The sequence below is a fragment of the Ochotona curzoniae genome, unplaced genomic scaffold, assembly GCF_017591425.1.
Source record: "Ochotona curzoniae isolate NIBS_2020 unplaced genomic scaffold, NIBS_Ocur_1.0 contig_883, whole genome shotgun sequence".
NCBI lineage: Eukaryota > Metazoa > Chordata > Mammalia > Lagomorpha > Ochotonidae > Ochotona > Ochotona curzoniae.
The window spans coordinates 37469180-37489925 of NW_024466599.1; the positions used below are offsets into that span (position 1 = coordinate 37469180).

At 41.2% G+C, this 20746-nt stretch overlaps 1 protein-coding gene across 1 annotated transcript in view; it reads right to left on the bottom strand.

The window, feature by feature from the left end:
• The window catches only part of ANTXR1 (ANTXR cell adhesion molecule 1), a 194004-nt gene that overhangs the window by 103910 nt on the left and 69348 nt on the right, over window positions 1-20746 (bottom strand). The window contains exons 10-12 of the mRNA XM_040994030.1: window positions 16252-16350; window positions 1559-1628; window positions 190-268 (exon numbers count right to left, since the gene is read on the bottom strand). Coding sequence (XP_040849964.1) covers window positions 190-268; window positions 1559-1628; window positions 16252-16350 — 248 coding nt within the window. The remainder of the gene's footprint in view (window positions 1-189; window positions 269-1558; window positions 1629-16251; window positions 16351-20746) is intronic.

Here is a 20746-nt window from a genome sequence, read left to right on the forward strand (position 1 = left end):
ACACTTTTGGGTGCAGAATATGTCTGATCCATCCACAGCTGGCCCTATGGTGCCAGGATCAAAGCTTGGTGAATACAGGGATGAACCAGAAAACTTTCCCGGGATGCTTTGGAGACGAGTGCTTAGCAAATATTGTTGACAGTGACAAAGATAAGCCGCATGTCAGTAAAGGGAAAGGTTCTGACTTACGCAGTGTGTGGTGGTGATGATGACAGAACTGGAGATAAAAGAGAGGCCATCATTCATGCTGACCTGGAGAGCAGCTTTCCTGCAACAACAAGGGAAACAGCGATACTCAGCTTGCTGTGTGAGGGGCAGTGGCTGAGCACTAGCTAGGTAGGCCTCCCTTGGGCTGTGGCCTTAACCACCCTTGGGATTGCAGTCTGTTCCCTAGAGCTTGATTTTCTTTCTTTGTTAAAGATATTGGGATATTCTTGGCAGAGGAATCAAGGCAATGCATTCAGACCTTGCAGTTTAGTGAACTGTGTTGAATGGGCAAAACCTGCTTCCATTTAACCTGTCACACTATGGTGGCCAAATTATTCTTACACAATTATCTGCATCAGTGGGGATAAATGGGAAAACCTGAAGCCTGTTGCTCCATTGTTCTTATCTGAATGTTCAGTGATCTGATAGGGGTAGCTTTGTTACTCCTCAGTGAGCTCAGAGAGGTAAAGAAGTACATGAACTGTATGCCTTTTCCAGCTCCCTTCTAGAAGACACTCAATATAAACAGGAGCTACTGTGGACATGGGCTAATTTGTGACAACAGAAGAATCGCAGGTGAGTGTCAGGCATGGAGGATGGAGGCTTTACAGTGTGAACAAGTGATTAAATGCAGAATTCCTAGGAATAACTTGAATCCTTTTCCCCTTAAGATACAGTTAGGTCTCTAGCCTGTGACAGACATGGTTCATACTCTCCATTAAGAGGCTATTTTCTCCTCTGTACCCACACTACTTCTCTGATTCCCTACAATATTCTGCTGAATATTTTGATCGCATCTTTACTAATACTTCTTATCATTGCATATTCAGATTTTCCCCATAATCTAGCTCAGGGAACTCAACCTAGTCTGGTTGAATACCCAGCGCTCTGGAGTAAAGAAGGAGCTTCAAAGGGATGTGGGAAGAGCTGAGACTGGGGTTTTGGCTGCTATGAACCAGTTGTGGCCTTACTTAGACTTTCTGAGTTTCCTTATCTCTGAGATTATTGTCATGCAGTGGATAATAATGATGACATGTGTGAGAACTTTCTAGTAATGCTGTGATTAGGCCAGACACACTAAAATTCTTTCACTGACAGCTATGTGACCTTGGGCAAGTCTCTCAGCCATAGCCTCCACGTCTGTAAAACTAGGGTAATGGGACTATTTGGTTCATAGGGAAGTGAGCTACTCCATAAAACATTTGGAGCTTGGGTAAGTGTAAGCACCAGCATCATCATTATCTGGAGGAATCCAGAGAAAGCTGCTGGTTCAGTAGATTTTATTTCCCCTTTGTCCTCTCAACCCTTTCTCCAAGTTGGCTCTGAGATATGGTCGCCAGTAAAAACTTACATGCCAACTTCTTTTAAGACAGGAGCTGGGCACAGCAAGTAAGTATCTTCTACAACAAAAGGCTTCTCATCTGCAAAAAAGAAGACACTGCATTAAAAGGAGTGAGGCAAGGTTATAATTTCAAATTCAGTGACTTCTAAAGCCATCAACCAAGTTCAGGAGATGCTGGCACACCAAAGACACCTGAGAATCAAGACTCTGCATAAGCTGGAAGATCTGTTGGAGTGATCTCAACGCTTCTGTCTGAACACTAGTCTCCTGAATGTGGATGTCCATGCTTGTCAGCCAGTGAGTAAGAGAGTTAAGCCCTACAATGGAGTAGGAATGCTGAGGGGGAAACAAGAGTATGTTAGATCTGTCCCATGGAGCTTTATGTCCAAGTCTAGCTTGGAAAAGAACCCATATTTATGGAAAAAGTTTTCAGATAAAAAGAATAAATGGCTAAACCAAAACATCTTTGAGTTTCAGAAGACAGGGAAGTTCTTTGGCCTGGCTGCTGTGTTCAGGCCATATAAAATCCAAAATGGGAAGTGTGCTTTAGTGGGCAGATGGAGAAGAGGTATTCCTGGTCAAAGGAATGAGGATAGGGCAGAGAAACAGATACGTCCAGGTGGGGTGTAGATAGGATTGTTCTTTTTTTTTCCTACTAATTAAAAAAATTTAAATTATTTGAAAGAGAGAGACAGAAATACAGAGAGAGAAAGAAAGGGAGGGAGAGAGCTCGCTCATCAACTGATTTATTCTCCAAAAGCCTGTATTGGGGAGGTTGAGCCAAGCCAAAGGTAAAAACTCAACCCACATGACCCATGTGCATGGCAGGGACCCAGCCACATGAGCCATCATCATTGCCTCCTTGGGTCTGCATTAACTTGAGGTTTTGGTCCTGAGCTAGAGCTGGATATTGAACGCAGGTATTTTGATTTGGGTTGCAGGTATCGCAGTTGATGTCTTAATCACTACACCAAATCCCCACCTAGCAAGTAGGATTTAAAAAGATTAGTATTGGCAGAAGTTTGATTCAAGTTCTTTAATTAGCTTGAGAATTTTAGAGATAGTTGCTGATAAAATGAAAAAGTATTAAAGTTTCTCAGAAAAATTCAAGTGATGAATTTGTGATGGCAGTGAAAGAGCCTGCTGTCCCAGAGCTGAGCATGCTGATTTTCAAGACCTTCTCCCATCTTTTCCCTGGGGCAGCTGCATGGAGGGGGCTCTCTACAAGCTCACCAGGCATCACTAGTCCCTCCCTCAGCAGAGCCACCATAGAGGAATACCACCCCTTTCGTTATGTCTTTGAGAGGCAGAGACAACGGGCACCCATCCAAATTCCTGCAACAGCTGAGACTGAGTCATGCCAGGGCTAGAATCTCAATCCAGGTCTCTCAGAACTCACACACCTGAGCCATCACTGCTGCCACCCACAGTCTGCAGCGGCGGGAAGCTGGAGTTAGGAGCTAGAGGAGCTATTGGAATCCAGGGACTTCAACGTGAAATTGCAGGTGTCTTTACTGCTATGCTAGATGCCTGTCTCCCTTATCTTAGAGGTAAGGAATAGACACAGAGGGATTAAATAACTTGCCCAATGTAACACAGAGGCACCTGGCTCTGCATGCAGGCAGACGGATATTGTGCAGAGTCTGTGTGCTTATCTCATGGGTGGTGTAGCTACCCTGGACAAAAGCCTCACCCAACTGCCTTCCTAGGGAGACCTCATGAACTGAGGCATGTCAGGGACATTAGACTCACATCTCAGTTGCAGAGAGGAAATCAGAGAGATGACAGCAACCCACAGCTGCCTAGCAAGTATAAAGCTTGAACTGGAACTGAATCCTTTTGCATGATCCATTCCAGGACAATCAGAGAATAAACCAAGCTTGGGAAAGGTATGGCTGAGTAGACCCTGCATTGAATCTCTTGTGATTGTGGCTTATTCTATGCTACACATCCCGGCAACACCTGAGAGGGCAACTCCTACCCACAGAACTGTGGGGCAGCTGCACACAGCAGTCACAAGAGGCTTTGCTCACTTGGGGCTGCCTTGCATGGGCAGAGCTGCCAAATGCTGAGGAGGGTGCCAGAAGTGGCCTGCTGCAGCCATCCAGCCTGCCAGGGGTTGAGCCTGGCAGCCCATGGTCCTGTGGCAGGGGCTGAGCTAACTTCCTCTGAATAACTCCGGCTCTTTCTCTTTATCTTAACTGGACAGGAGTGAGTGGAGCATGGCCTGGTCAAGCAGACCGTCTCACTTTCCCTTCTTAGCTTCTTTTCTTGCTGGGGAGACTAAATATTCCTGCAACAAAGCAGAGGAAAATGCTTCCTGGGGAACTGGGGTGCTGTTGCAGAGGCCGTAGGGCAGTTTTGATCCCTCTTACAGGCTCCTTGTGAGCCTGTTGGCCTGTAAGCCTTGAGCGCCTGCTCTGTGAGCTGGCATTTTTTGCTCTGAGCCAGATTGTTTGGTTTGGAGCCTATTTTTGCTTCACCACAAAAATGAGTGACTTTTTTTTTCTTCTCTTTTTCTCAACAAAGGAGGGCCATTTGGTTTCCATAACTCAGGTCATCTGACTCCTTCCTGGCATGTCACTTGGGAAGCAGGGCCCAGAGCCTTCCTTGTCTGCTCTTCAGCTGGGCCACGTTCGTCCCAGGGGGGCTGTGCCAGCCTTACTGCAGCCTCTGTCAAAGCCAGTGTGTGACGTTGGTGGAACCCACGCCCAGGACCACGTAGGCCCCTGCCCCTCTTGCCCACTGAGTGGCCATTTCACTGCTCATTAGCATTGTGTGGGCTGGGGGAAATGGAGATCTGGGCTTGGGATCAGCCCTTGTGGCTTTTATTTGCAACTGGGGAGGAAATTAGGGAGGAGTGGGAGTTTGAAAGATGAAGTTAAGTGGAATTTCTAGACAGTTTGAAGCTTAGACTCACTTGTCCATGGCCAAGGATATTTCAGAATTCTTGCATGGTCATGGCATAGGCTTAAAGCATTTGTTTATAGCAGGAATCTGATAAAGGAACAGAAGTTAGTTTGAATCAGGATCTGGGGATCAATGGATAGCATTACGTCAGACTGCCAGGAGCCTGATTTGGGGAGTGAGGACACAGGGCACACAGAGGGCACAGAGCAGGCTTCCTGACCTAACAGATCCAGGTTCTAATCCTGGGTCTTTCTCTTGCTACTGCATGACTGGAGACAAATTCTTCATCTATAAACAATGGCGATGATATCATTGGATAGAACTGTATGAGGAAAACCAAGAGTTCGTTGAAGCACAAAATACAAACCTTAGCCCTTAATAAGCACCCTGCAAATGTTATTCTACTCTTCTACTCAATTGCATGAACACATAATTAAAATAGGCTCTATGAATGTGTGACTTAAAGTTAGGGAAACTGAAGAGAAAAATCTTCCTTATTTTTGTAAACTAAGATCTTTTTAGATAGCAGAAATGCCTAGGAAAAGGAAAAGCTTTACAAAATGTGCACACACACACACACACACACTGCATCTAACACCACTAGATGTTTTCATACTATTTTTAATTTTACAGTTTGAGATGGTGAGGATCACCATGGTTAGTTGAGTCAGTACTATATCACTACTAAGTGTCAGAGCTGGAAGTCAAACCCAGTTAGTAACGTAATATGGTCAAAAATTGATGAGAGCTGAGGGGCTTCCTAATGGCCTGTTTGGAGGCAAATGGTCAAAACCTCAATGGACAAGGATGGACACCAATGGGAAGCTGGCCTTCTAGGAGAGAGTTCTAGGGCTGAAGAGTTCTACGGTAAGGGTTAGCTTCTGAGAAGCTCAAGTCTAATGGAGTGAATCCAAGAACTGGAACTCTGTGCTCAAATGCATGCATTCCTGGTTATGACCATGGGACAGTGCAATCCTTTTCAGATGCTGAACAAGGGAGTGCTCAGAATTCTCCCCAGCAGTCTTGTGACTAAGTAATGGATTTGGGATAAAACCAGGATTAAAATTCATTAGCCAGGTCGGACATCAATCAGAGTGAACTTTTTTATAGGGCTGATTAAATAATTCAAGCACTTTCCAAGTTTTGGCCATCTTTTCTTAATATAAATATTTATTTCTGGTGCAAAAGAAAAGAAAACTAATCCCTAGTCTTATCTGGGGGAATTTTTTGAAATCCTTCAAAGGCTGATGTAAGCCCCAAAGTAGAGTTTACATTCCTACTGTGACATTTGCATTAGATAGTGGGACAAACAGTGGAAGTTAGAGACTGAATGAGTTCACTCTGCTGTTCCTCCCTTTGTCCCCTGGGGCCTGGGAGCATTTTCCTGGCATCCCAACCTCAAGTTCAAGTGTTCAGCACCAAATTATCAGCTGGTTTGGGAATACGGCCCAAATGAAGGGAGGATAGATAGAATTGGGCTAGTTGTTTTCACCTTCTCATTGCTAGCCTTGGAAAAGGATTTTAAAACACTGTCGAAAAACCTGAAATAAAATTATATTCAGCAAGACTCCAACCACAGCCAGAAAAGAAGTGTGGTTGATGACACTACTGAAGTGATCTCATTGACAATTCGCAAATGCGACAGTCTTATCACACAGCTGAAGGGGACCCAATGTTGAGAATACAAAGAAACAAATGTTTGTTGGGTATGGGCAGTATCTACTTGGGTTAGAAGATTTTCAAAGGTGAGATAAATAAGCTCAAGGATCCTTTTGACAGAAGATATTAAACTAAATTAGGGGACAAAACAGAGATTTGAAAGCAGAATGTCTTCTACTAGGAAAGGCTGAACAGCAGTTGCCAAGTCAGAGCAATGAACAAGAAAAGTCAAAATCAAATGGGGAGAGGCGGTAGCAAAGTACAGATATATCAGGCAAAGTTGGGGGGGGGGGGAACAAACCATGAGAATGTAGGACACCCCTCGTAATATCTCTTGTGCCTAATGGAAGCCAAAAGTGTGCATTTAAAGTGGCAGAACAAAGCTGGCCTCCACCATCTCCTTTGGATGTGACCAAATCCACCTGGCCCTGAGTTGTTGCAGGGTTAACTTGGAAGCAATTCCTGGTTGCTGCTGTGAGATCAGGGCATGAACTTGGCTAAAAGGTTCTAGGTAGCTTCCCTGAGTTTATTTCTAAGCATCTCACCAGTTTCAGAATGCTGTGTGTCTCCAGGTTGTGTCTTGGTTTCCCATCCTGCTCTCTGGGGAAGAGTAGAGTGGAATGAGAACAGCAAGCTTGGGCTGATAAATTCTAACACAGCTCTGCCACTCATTGGCTGTGTGATCACAGGCAGGACTTTCCACCTAATCAAAGCTCAGAGTAATTGAGATGGGATTAACACTAATTGCATAAACTGTTGTAAATTTTAATGAGATGATACTATTGAATGCTTAGCACTTGGTAAGTATTTGGTATACATTAACTGTTACTACTAGAATACTGCTAGGGTCATCATCTATAAGACACATGATGGGAATGTATGGATGCACTGTGTGGGTCTCGCAATTTGTCTATTAGTTGTATTAGGGCTATGATACAATTATGATGAACAGTAAGGCTTTTGTCTAAATAGGATCTGTGGACATGTGCATAGTCCACAGTGGTTCTCAAATGGGGGTGATTCTGCCCATAGGGGATAAGTGGGATGTCTGAGAATTTTGGTTGTCACAACAAGGAGAGGAATGCTCAAATTGGCACCTGGTGAGCAGAAACCAGGGATGGTGCCAAACTTGCTGCAATGCACAGGACATCTCCAATCTCCAACAAAGAAGTTTCCAGACCAAACTGTCAATAAGCTCTGAGGTTAGAAAATTTGGTAGAATGTCTACCACAGATGTTTAGCTTTATTTAGCTCACTGTGAAGGATTCTACAGATTTTGTGGAAGTTCAGAGCTCCATGGGTTCTGGTGAAATGTTCAGAAGTTTTAAAAGCTGATGAGCAAAGGAAGGAGAGGGGCAACAGAGCATCTGGGAGACAAATCCTGGTTGGAGTAAGGAAGAATGTTTCTTGATAACTTCCTCCAGAAGGTTATCAAGAAGGTTCCAGATTTTTCTAGTGGAAGATAGCATAGCACTGAGCAACTTACTCTGGTGGAGCCTCATTGCATAAAGAGGGCACTCAAACTCCAGGTTTAGATTGCTGCTGAGGTTCTGAGATGACATGTGAGTGCAAAGGCTGCAGAGCTGGACAGTTCCATTACAAATAGCAAGGCGGGACTCAGAGCTGAGGACAGTCTGGAAGCAAGTGAGTTACTGTGGCTACACTGTGGAGGAAATCAAGATCTAGCTCATTGTGGTCCCAGAAAAGAAGAGGTGAAAGATGAAGGCCTGAGTCCATTCCCAGGTAAGTGCAGGCACAGCATGGGGCAGCCCTTTCACTCTCTGGGTTGTCTTTGTTGGACTGAGGTGTTGCAAATCCCACACAAGATTGTTAACCTAATGGTTCTGGGCACGTCAACATTTAGAACTGGTTGTTAGCACAGCTAGTCTGATTTTTGGGTGAAAATCATCTGCCTACATTTATTGTAATTTCTAGCTATTACAGAAGCAATGCATGCTTAGTGTAAAAAAGAGCCTGAGAAATACAGAGAAGGATATGAAAGAGAAATTAAAGTTTTTGGGCCCGGAACGGTGGCGCAAGTGGTTAAGTCCTCGCCTAGCACGCCCGGGATCCCATATGGACGCCGGTTCTAATCCCGGCAGCCCCGCTTCCCTTCCAGCTCCCTGCCTGTGGCCTGGGAAAGCAGTCAAGGACGGCCCAAAGCTTTGGGACCTTGCACCAGCGTGGGAGACCCGGAAGAGGCTCCTGGCTTCAGATCGGCATAGTATCGGCCCGTTGCGCTCACTTGGGGAGTGAATCATCGGACGGAAGATCTTCCTCTCTGTCTCTCCTCTCTGTATATCCGCCTTTCTAATAAAAAATAATAAAAAAATAAATCTTTAAAAAAAAATAAAGTTTTTGGTAATCCTAAATTTTAGAGATACAAATTGTTAATGCTTTCTACTTTGGAATTTTTTATCTAATCACATTATTTTGTACTGAGAACATTTCTTGCTTTCTAAGCACATCAATCTTGTTTAATAGGAATAATGCTACACGTGATTTAATGGTGTCTGTGGCTTATTTGAACTTAACAGGGCAGTTTTAGAGACTATAAGGATACTCAAGGAAGGTAATCATGCTCAAAGCTCTTGCAAAGTATTTTTTCCTCTTAATAAATACACATCAAAACCTCTTGACTACTGACATTTGTAAAACTTACAGATTATCTCTCAAGAAAAGTACTGGCATTTTAAAGTTTTGTAATCATGTGGTCAGAACAACCGATGCAATCAAAACAGCTATAATTCTCTGATAATATATTTTAGAGGGTTGTTTTGACTTGGAGGATGCTAATTCAGCATTCATACACAAGATATGTGACATGCAAACTCTTGCAATTGTACATGATTAGATTTGGAGACTTTCCCTTGGGGATTGGGATTGAGGGACAAGTTAACCAAAATGGCAAAAGCCTTCCACACAGTCTTGACCATGAATTATGGCAAATGTTGACTGCTCTTAGAGGTGAGGTGAGAAAGAGGCTGCAAATACACCCTTGAGCAATAGTAGGCGGCTGCTACATGATTGTGGTAGACATAGTAGCGACCAGAGCTGAAGTGCACAGAGGACAGACTCCCTGGTAACAGTTTCTTCTTTTCCTTCCAAAGCACCCAACCGCTCTGTCAATACTTGCAGAGTGTGGCTTTAGGTAGGACACAGATGACTAGACTGCTTGAGGTTTCCAGGAGCCAGCTCAGTGTTAACTGTCTTCTCCTTCATCACTCATTTGAAATGACATACTATTGCCCAGGTTCAATCATTTCCACCAGGCTATCTGGATAATCTTGTGCACTTCGATCTCATTGAGTTTGTTTTTCCATCAGCAAAATGGGGGATACAAATAATTCTGCCCTCACTAGGCTGCTGTAATGGCGAAGTGAGATAACACAGGGAGAGCACTTAGCACAACATCAGGCATAGTATGGGTGTGGGGCAAGAATACCTGCTGGCATTTGATGAGGCCTAGAAATGCTGACGTGTACTCATTAAGAACCATATGTCTATTTGCCCTGCTATGTGGCTTCATTCTGCATAATGCTAGTGTATTACCATCATTTTCAGCAGACATCCTCTCTCCAGGATATATCCAAACTGCAGTAAGTACTTTGACCAATGTCTGCAATATTCTAATGTTTGACAAAGGACTCACACTTTTGTTTTGGAAGTCAGTCATTTCCTTCCCTTCCCATCTGCCACATACGTGAATCTTAATGTTTTCCTTACGACATCACAACCGCCCCCAGGCCCAGATGTTTTATGAGACAAAGTACAGTTCCTGGATAATTGGACAGATTTTTAAAAACAAACCATTGGAATGTATATGTTTGAATGAGTGCTCTCTGTCCCTTGGGGAAGCTGAGCCTTCTTTGAAACTCTCAGAACTACTTTCATAACTGAAGTCCAGTTTGAGAAAAGTATCTTCAAAGGAGAACATTTTCTATCTTTTGAGAATACACAAAAAACAAAACACAGGGAGGCCTGGTAAATAATACTAGAAATTAAAATGGGAAATAAAAAATTTTGCCCCAGAAGATAAAGCGTGCCTATAAAATGATGACACTGATGTCTCATATAACCTGTAAGTTGATTTTTAGTGATTTTGTTGGAGATCAATTTCTTTTGTTGATAGTCAGACTTCATGTGTCTTCACGCAGTACCAGGAAAAGTCCAGCATGTTTTCCATTACTATATTCGTCAAATGTCCACCTTCTATTTGCTTGCATAGAAAGGATCATTTCTCTGCTTGTACCCCAGTGTTTCTTTTTTAGCTTTCTAATCTCTCTGCAAATGGATTTCCAACTGAAAGTAGATCTTTTCTTGGCATAGTATACTGAATTCCAGATTAAGAAAAAGTGCAGCCAGAATATACAAAGTTTGTATGAAGATTTCCAAGATCTTTTCTTGGCCAGCAATGAGTTCACCCTGGCTGTTGCAGAACTAACCAAATGCAAAATTTAAGATAGATAGTAAACCTAAGTAATTACTAAGAATTTTAACATGCAATTTTAAAAATAACTTGTGAGGTCTTTTCTTACACAAAGTAAATACATTTGTGACAAATGTGGAAAATACAGAGGAATAAATTGAAAAAATTAAGTCTCATTCAAAGGTGATAGCTGTTAACCTGTTGATGTGTGTCAAGTCTCTGCATATAAATGTGCATGTAAAAATAACATCAAGTTACTATTTTATAACTTATGATGCTGTAGTAACATCTTCCACAAAAATTGTTTCACATAATTTAATCACTGAATAGTAAAGTATAATTTGTATCACAGATTACCTATGGTTAAACATTAATATTGCTACCGTTCAGATGTTTTGCTCCTGCCTGCCTGATTGTCTGCCTTCCTTCCTTCCTTCCTTCCTTCCACTCACCTGTCCCCTGTTCTCTCTTTCTATCATCATAGCTTTGGAATGAACATTTTTGCCAAGTCTCTGTGAGCAGTGCTATCATTTCCTTTAGTGAAGTTGAAATTCTGAGTCCTAAAAATGCAGTTGGCTCATTTTAAAAATCGCTTTCCAAAGGGCTTTCATGGATGATGCCGGAAGTCACTCATTCCCTTCCATCTTTGCTAACACTGGCCATTGTATTTTTGTTCCTCTTAGTGGGTGAATGGTGTAAATAAAGCAACTAGTTAGTCCAATCTGCATTTTCTTAATGACACTGAGAATTTTTCATATGATCACTGATTGTCATTTTTCTTTTTATCTTTTTCCTCTTTTTATCTTTTGTACATTGATTAGTTAGTATATCTTTTTTAAATTGATTTTGGAAACTGTCTATATTGTTCATTGATTATTGGTTTGCTACATATCATAGCAATAAGTCTCCAATTTTCCAGTTTCCTGTTTGATTTTTATTGTAAGGAGAAGCAACAGAAGAATTTAAAAGCATATATTTATTTTTGTTCTTCAGGGTATGTTTCCTCATGCTTAGCTATCCTACCCAACCAAATATTCACTTTTGTTTCCTTCTAGAAATTTCATAGTTTCAAGATCACATTATAATTCTTAGTCACAGTAAAGCAAGTAAAGCTGCCACTTGCAAATCTGGCAACTCCATATGGGCACTGGTTTGAATCCTGGCCATTCAATCTAGCTCCTTGCCAGTGGTTTGGACAAAGCAGTGGAAGATGGCCCAAGTACCTGGACCCCTGCCATCTACATGGGAAGCTAAGATGAAGCTCCTATCTTCAGTCTGGCCCAGTCCTGGCTGTAGGAACCACCTGGAAAGTGAATCTTCTTTTGTCTCTCGCTCTCTCATGGTTACTTGGACTTTAAAATAAATAGATAAAAATTTTAACAAAGAAAAGAAGATTTTCAGTTCATTTGAAATTTGTTTAGACCAAAGGTGTGAGACACAAATCAAACTGAATTGTTTTTCCAAGTGACTGTTGTTTTAATGCCATTTTAAAAATAATCCATTTTCCATACTGATTTGAAAGGCTATTTTATTTTATATCAAATTCATATAAGTGTTTGGCTCTGCTGTAGACTTTACTCCAATGCTCAGTTTGTGGACTTTGGTACTAGCCATACATTATTTCAATTGCTGTAGGTTTTTTAAAGTACATCTTTAACATTTACTAGGGCAAGTTTCCACATTTTTCCTTGGCTATTCTCATATGCTTATTTTTTCCATACAAACTTTAGAATTATTTTAACTTAAGAAGTCCCATTAGAACTTTCATTGGAATAGTGATAATGATACTAACCAAGTGGCAGCAGTGGCCAGCACTGACTGAGGGCTAGGCTCTTTTCTGAACTCCACCTGTTATACTGAAACCTCACGATGACCCGCCACGGGTGCTATCATTGTCATCCTCATTTTATATGTAAAGAGAAATGAGGTATTCTGATGCAAATAACTCACCATAGTTGCACACTGAGGTTGGGCAGGGCTAGGATTTTCATAGAGTGTTCAACGTCAGAAATTTATATTGCTTCTCTACTCATGTTTTCTTTATACCCATCACATAATTTACTAATTTTTCCTTAGACTCAAGAACACTTAAAAAGTTCACTGAAAAATTGAATCAATAAGTTTATTTTTGTGGGAATGGTTTTTTTAAGATCTATCCATGTTTTTTCTTTCTGTTCAAAAGCATACACATTGTCCATGAATTTTCTTTTTGAAGCTGAAAGGAAGGATTTCAAAGTTTTCACCAAAATAACTTAACTTTTAACTCTATTACCCACCAGCTTTTTGAAACATCTCTGTGCATCTAAATATTTTGTTAAATTAGTTATTACAAGATTTTATTTGTTTTTGCTATATTTGTCCAGGGAAGTATGCTAATTGGTCCCCTGCCCAACTCTGGCAGAGCTGTTGACTGTTGTGAGGTACTTATTTTGAAGTCAGGCAGCTTAATAACTCTTATTAGTCTACAATTTCTGTTGACTTTTGTTTTCTAGGAAGATACAGCCATCATTTTAAAGCAATGATTTTGGTCCCCTTCTCTATATTTGCAAGCTCTCATCATTTTTCTCCCATTATTATGAGGCTCGCTGCATTGTCTAGTACAGTAGCCACTTGCCACCTTGGCTATTTACTTTCATGTTAATTAAACTTAAATGAAATAAAAAATTCCATTTCCAATTCCCTGTAGCCACATTTTAAGTATCCAATAACCACAAGAGGCTTGTGGCTACATTATTTCCCATTTCAGAATATTTCCATCATCACAGAAAGTTATATTCGGCAGTACTATGAAAGGAAAATTTCTCTCCTTTCTTCAAAATTGCCTTAGTTATTTCGGTTCTTTTGAAATATAATTGCTGCATTGTGTCTGCCAATATTTTATTAGATATCATCAGAGAGTTTGATCTTAAGTGTTCTCTACTTCTAGTAGCCTTGTCCAATTTTTAAAAAATCAAGACTATAAAATAATTCTAAGATGAATTTAAAAATTTTTCCCTGAGGCTGGTATTGTGGTACAGTGGGTAAAAGCCACCACCTATAGTGCCAACATCCTATATGGCTGCTGGCTTGTGTCTTGGCTGTTCCACTTCCAATCCAGCTCCCTACTAGTGTGCTGGGAGAAGCCACAGAAGATGGTACAAGTACTTGGGCCCCTGTGCAAATGTAGGAGACCAGGAAGAAGTTTCTGGCTTCAGCCTGGCCCAGGCCTGCTATTGTAGACATCTCTCTGTCTCTCCCTCTCTCTTTCTGTAATTCTGCCTTTCAAATGAATAATGTTTTTTAAAGACATTTAAAATCTCTTTTCTCTGAAACAGACAATTCACCCTTAAAATTTGGTAAGACAGGTGGAAAAAGCTCTGGGAATGTGCTTTAGTTGGAGTTTGGGATTTGCTCTCCTTTCTTCTTGTTGGTGCATCTTCATCTGTGTGTAATCATTTAATCTATCTGTTAACTTGTATTTTGGCAGACAAACTTTCCAAATCTAGGGTTAATATTTGGTTCTTTAATATTGGCCTTTGTTGAGTGTTCTTGAGCTCTGAGTGATTTCATCTGTTTGCTCATTTATTAAATGTTTCGCTTCCATTTTCTTTCCAGTTGTTTTCTAATCCTCTCTTCTAACCTGTTTTTGTGTCCCTTTTGTGTCATTTGCGCTAAGAGCCATCTTCAGAGGGAGTGGCTGGCTGCAGGGGTGCCATACGCTTAGGCTGTGTGGAAAGGCTCATACGGGATTGGGGGAGGGATATAAATGGCCTCTGTAGAGTCAGACACCCTGTGGGATTAGCTTCTTGACTTGGTGCTGTGTACTGTGTGGGTGGTATAACATCATTGTGCCTGTCAGGCTCTTTTCCGTATTATTTACTGAAGGTGAACAAATGAATTAATAAATGAGGGCCAAATATTTTCTTTAAACTCTTAATTTTTCTTCTTTAGTTAAAATATTTTTTAATAATTGTATGTTAAAATCTTTTTAAATAATTGTATGTTTGAGTTTAGAAGTGTTGCTTGCAACACATACTATGATGAACTGCCCTCTTTCTGTCTAAACTCTTAGCACTTTGCTGGAAAGCTGGGCTTGTGATTTCAATCAGGTGCCTTACTCACAAGGCTTTACTTCTCTGAATATGAATGAAGAGCCTGGGCTTGTTTCTCCTAAAATAACACTTTATGGTGAAGATAGAAAATCAGCCTTCAAGATGCCTTTATACATCCATAGTAAAGTTGCATTTCATTTGACCTTCACACAGCATGTTCTGCAACTATTAAACAATGACAATAAGGTAATCTGTCTCTCTATCCTACCACCATTTATCTTTGGAGAGAGTACCTGGCTCTGAAAGTTTACCTGTCTGGGAAGGCTTCCTTGGGAGGTGCTGACATCTTAGAATTATACCCTTAGCAGTTTCTGATCTTAAACTTGAGATTTTGGTTTAAGACAAAGGGAATGGAAATATTAAGGCATGTCACAGTTGAAAGTGAAATGATGAAAGAGATTCCATAGGGAATGCATGTCCCACTGCTACTCACACTGCAGCTAATCAGAAGTACTTTAAAATGTTCTCAAATAGCAGACAGGTCATAGATATGAGTGAGAATTTCAAAACACCGAGACAATTAACTGAATGTTCTTAATGTTTGGCAACATTCCAAGGCCAGAAGTTCCAGATGTTTGTGAGGAAGCCATGTATGTCTCCGTTTAATTCTTCAAATCCTCCATATCAAATGATATGGAGGAGAAAAAGTCATACCTCCTCCATTGTGCTTTAAATACTAGATAATACCTTTCTCATGGGCTATCAGGAGGACAAAATTAATGTGTGGTTAGCTGATAAATGTGCATCCTTCCATTCTCCTTGCTCTTTCCACCTCTTAGGGCTACTGTGGCAATAAGACAGAAAGCATTTATGGTATGGAAATGGTACTATGACTGTTATTTATCACTGCTGACGCAGAATCAATAATTATGCATGTGATGAATGCCAGATGCAAATACTAACCAGGACTCCTGGCATCTGCTGTCCTGTAATCTGACTTCCCCACCTCTCCTGGACAGCTACATGAGTCACACATGTCTTCAAAGTAGGAACTTGCCTCTTACAAATGTTTCCCAAAGGTGCCAATGTTAGGGTAATTCAGTTTTCCCATGCAGCACATTTCGTTTGACTTCCATATGCTTATATTTCAAGGATGGTATTCATCATGATGAGAGTTTCTTGGCTACTCCAAGCAACAGTCATCATCTAGGTTGAAAAAGGTTCTAGAATCTACATAGGCAAGCCTAAAAGTCTGACCTTTGCTTTGTTCAGGATTAATAAATTTAGACTGTCTGTGTTTACCTTTTCCTCTGACAAGCTACAATGCTTTGTGTAGGAGCTTCAAGCTCCACCAACTCTATGGAAGCAGCACGATGGCTGTGGGTACACGACTTGGAGGGTATGAGTGGATGTAGAACCAAGTGCCCTGCCGCCTCCACAGGCCAGCACAAGTTGTGGAGGATCTGGAGGTCCCAATCCAGCTTCCCAGGGCTGTGCCCACCCGGGAGGCCACCTCCTTTGGCCAGAACCAAGGGCAGGAAGGACTTGTTTTGTTTTTGCTGCTCTAGAGGGAAGACTGTTGATCTTCTGTTTGTAGCCTTCTAGAAGAGAGAGCTGGGAGTTCCCTTCCCTGCAGCAGCCTGAAGACACCCACAAACCATTCAAGGACTTACTGAGGGTGACTGAGTCATTGATCTTGAAGCTGCACAGGACCCTGTCCACGTTGCGGGCATGTCGGAAGCCGTTTCCTCTCACGACAACTTGAAAAGACTCTGAAAAGAATGACAAGACATGTTACTTGATCATTAACCTACCAGGCTCAACAACTCCAATATTTAGGTTGGAAATCAAAAGCAACTGCATGGGTTCTTTCACCATGAGTCACTAGCTCATTCTCACTAGCCTGTCCTGAGAAAGACATTTGACTTCTTCCAGTGTCCTCTCACCTTCTTGCCCTGGTCCTTGCTGCTGCTCCTGCCTGGGATGCTCTCCTCATTGCATCTAAGTGCATACCAAGCTCACCTTGTTTTCAAGTGCAGGCAGTTTTCAAAGCAGCATCCTCTGCTACCAGAGGGGGCTGCTAGTTCTTCACTTTCTCTTCAGCCCACTCAACTCCTTTCCCTTCTGTTTCACAGATTGGTCTCCTTTGGAAGGATTTCTTTCAAGCTCATGGTGCCTACATTTTTCTGAAAACTACGGCCTTATTCACAGCCTGTCCTCAACATTGTAATATACAATCATGCACTGGCTGGTGTTGTTCTTTGGTCTTTTCATTCCCAACTAGAAAAACATTCCTTTAGGATGGGAGTCACTTGACCCTGATCCCTCATTCCCAACACTGTAGGGCATAGGTTTGTGTAGCAGCAATTGTACTTAAGAAGGTCACAAATTATTGCTCAGCAATGACCAGTTATCAGGTAGTACCTGTCTGACGAGATATTGCCCTTCAGTACAGTCTTCTTTCTCTCTAAATTGAAGACGCAGCATAGCTTACATGCCTGCCTATTCATTTCACATTGGTCCAATGTGTACTCAGTTAATACGAGGACACTTTACAGAGTTTGAGGAAAACTGAACTCAAAGAGTAAGCTTATTGTGATGCAAAAATCTTTGGAATCCATTTTCCATGAATTTTTAAAAAATAATCATAATCCTTTAAAAGAGATTAACTTACATGAAAATAAATATGAAAGAGTTGCAGAAAGAGAGTTACTGAGAGAGATAGTGGTGGTCCACCCCCAAAATGGCTGCAGTGCTAGAATTGAACTGGTTCAAAGCCAGGAGCCAGAAGCTTCCTCCAGATCCCCAACATGGGTGCAGCACTTCGAGGTCTTGGACCATGATCCATTGTTTTTCCAAGCATACCAGCAGGCAATTGGGTACTAAGTGGAGCAGTAAGGACTTGAGTCAATGCCCTTTTGGGAAGCTGGTATGAAGGGCAGTGGCTTTACCCTGCTCTTTTGAAACCACACCAGCCCCATGAACTTTGTAATGCCATCTCATATGCATGAATTTCAGTTTCTTACACCAAAATAAACTTATATTTTAGCCTTATTTTTAATGTGGATGTTAAAGCACTTTCATATATATGAACACAATTCTTGCAAAGTAAAAAGAAAGCAGAATAAAGTTTACCCTTTATCATAGTCCTATTTAAGGCAAAACAAAACAAAACAAAACAAAACAAAACAAAACAAAAACACCATCCCCTCCCCCCAAAAAAACCAAAACCCAATCAATTAGCTAAATGTTTAGAAATGTCTGATATTCTCTAATGGTCAATAATCTACTTTCTTTTATTTTTACTGTGCTTTTGTGTATAAAAACTGGAGCTTAGAATAATACTGTGTGGTATTTACAAAGAGAACTAGACTAAAAGTCAGAGGGAAAAAATGTAGTATTTACAGAAGTGGATCTTGGGCTATAAATTGCTTTTCAAATGCGTGGTAGATGTTGGAGGAAGACAGGGATCAGAGAACTAGCATTTGGAACTCTCTGTAAGTTTAATAAATATTCAGTGCTTGTCACCTTAATTCCTGGGGAAGTATTGAAGGGGTCATGTTGCCAAGACAATAATAAGGGATGTTACTTGCTCCCTCATTGTGTGCTAGGCCTAGTGCTCAGTTTTATCCATGTCTGATGGTATTGAAACCTCAGCACAGTTCAGGGGAGTCAGAGCAACGCACTGATCTGAGTGAAGTCCAGGATCACACAGCTAGTAACTGTCAGGATGAGAGCTGGGACCAAAGTCTGTCAGGCACCACATGCCATGCCTGAGGACCCAGCCATCCTACTCCTAACCATCTGCTGAAACAGACACTCATTGTCTTGTGACAGATGAGTAACTCAGAAATTGGGGCTGTGTTGTTGTTGTTTTTCCTTGTGTTGAGCTTATTTTGTTTTTATTTTAGGTAGGTTTGTTCATCTTTTTTTCAGAAAAGTGGAGCTGACCTCGATATGGAGCAAGAAACCAAAATCTAAATAAAAGAACTCAGAGGACCAACCAATGCTACCAGAATTACAAATGAGAACGGAATGCCTTTTTGGAATATAAGGGACCTTCACAAAAAAGAAACTCAGATTTTAACATTCTAATAACTTGTCTATAGTCATGTAATTAATTAGTAAGCAGCAAAATTGGGACTCTATTCAAGGGTTCATTGCTTTTGTTCTGAGCTGTATTAATTAAGGGCAGGGGCATGTGGTTTTTCAGGATCATTAAGTTCCACAAATATTTAGGGATTTATATAGTTGCATGTTAATGTCTGTACACAATTGCTAAGTTTAGAAAAGCAGATTTGGTAGTTTTATTTAAACATCTCCAGGCATGTGAGAGATGACTCAGTCAGCTCAACCAACATTTTATTAAGTGTCAAGCATTGTGGAAGAATCATACTGTATCTGCTCAATTAAGTCCACAGAAGCTTATTTTGAATGTCAGATATCCAGAGATGGACTGCTTGATGGTTATGCTGATTCCAAATGTTTTTGCCTCATTGCTGGGCTTCTTTCTCTTGTTTCCTTAAGGATTAGCAGAGGGAGAGAAGACTCTGGAAATGTGGGCTGCAGGCCAAAGTGCCTTCTCTAACATCGTGTTCTAGCTTTACCAGCTCAGCTGCTGAATCCTCTGTAAAAGAGGCTGCCCACATATCTGCTTGGCCCAACCTCAGGGAATTTAGGAGGAAAGACAGCAGGAATCCATGATATGGCCCTGACCAAAACAAAGTCATGTGATCCCTCTAGGCCCAGGAAGAAGATGGAGGATATGACGCTCAGGGAAGGACATCAGGATGAGGCAAGCTCCCGCCCCGTCTGGGCTAGAGCACAAATTTGGTTTCCAGCAAAGTCTAAACATCTGACGCAGCAGCAGACTGGAACGTCAGTTCTTCACACATAGAAGTTATGTAAGCAAGTGCTGCTGATGACTCTGTTAGCAAGGGGAAATGGGACACACCAGACCCAGGACATGCCGACAGACTTCTGATTCACAAAGCCTAAACGTGCTGTTTTTAAGCAAAACACATGCTAGCTCACAGCTCTGTGAGAAGTGCCTAAAACAGCAATCTTTAGGAGAGAGTTCTCGGCTGACAATAGTCTTAGGATAATTTTCAAATACAGATGTCTTCTCAGGTATCTTCAGGACATGTACTCAGTACAGTTTGTCACTTGTGTTCTCCATTATAATTCCAGGTTCCTGAAGGAGGTCAGCATTTCCATTTCTTCTGAATGTCCAGCCCTGAGCAGAGTAGGTCTCAGAATAAATAGCAAATCTTTGTGACTAAAGGGGAAGGACAAGGTGGCCAGTAGCTGGGTACTAGCTTGACTTTATGCTGTTTATTTTCAGTGACAACGTGCTCAGGGTCATTGCTCACTAGGGAAATGTTAATTAAACCCACAGTGTGATAACACTGCATATCCACCCAAATGGGCAATAGCAGTTGTTGGTAACGACTTGGAATCCATGGTGGTGGTAATGCAAAAGGATGCATGCTCTTTGTAAAATAAATTGGCCGTTCCTCAAATAGTTAACCACAGTTAAGCTGTGAACAAAAATTCTGCTTCTACACATATGCCCAAGGAAACTGAAAACATCCTTCCACACAAAATTTGTTTGAGAATATCCTTAGTAGCACTGTTCATTATCACCAACTAGTGCAAACAATCCAAATCAATCCATTGATGAATATAGCGTTTCTATAGAATGGAATATTATTTAGCCAGAGAAAGAAATCAAGTTCTAACATATTTATGGCATGGATGAATTTTGAAGACATGATGCTATGTGAAGCAAGATACAAAAGGACCCTTGTTGCATGTTTTTATTTGTGTGAAATTTTCAGATTAACAAATTCACAGAGAATCATGCCTGCCATTGCTGGAGGCAGGGCTGCATAGGGCTAGGATTTCTTTTAGGGTGATGAAAATATTCTGGAATTAGATAGCTTTTATGGTTGTACAGCTTTGTGCCACACAACAAATGAACAAATTGTATTTTCTTAAAGGATGAATTTCATGGTAAGTGAATTATAGCTTAATTTTAAAAAATGGAAAACTGTCAAGAAGTGGCTTAATAAACTGATTCCACTCTGTTTCCTCCTTTTTTCTTTCTTTTCCTTTTTTACAAATATGGAATGCATACTTTAGGAGAAGAACTCCATAAGTATTGCC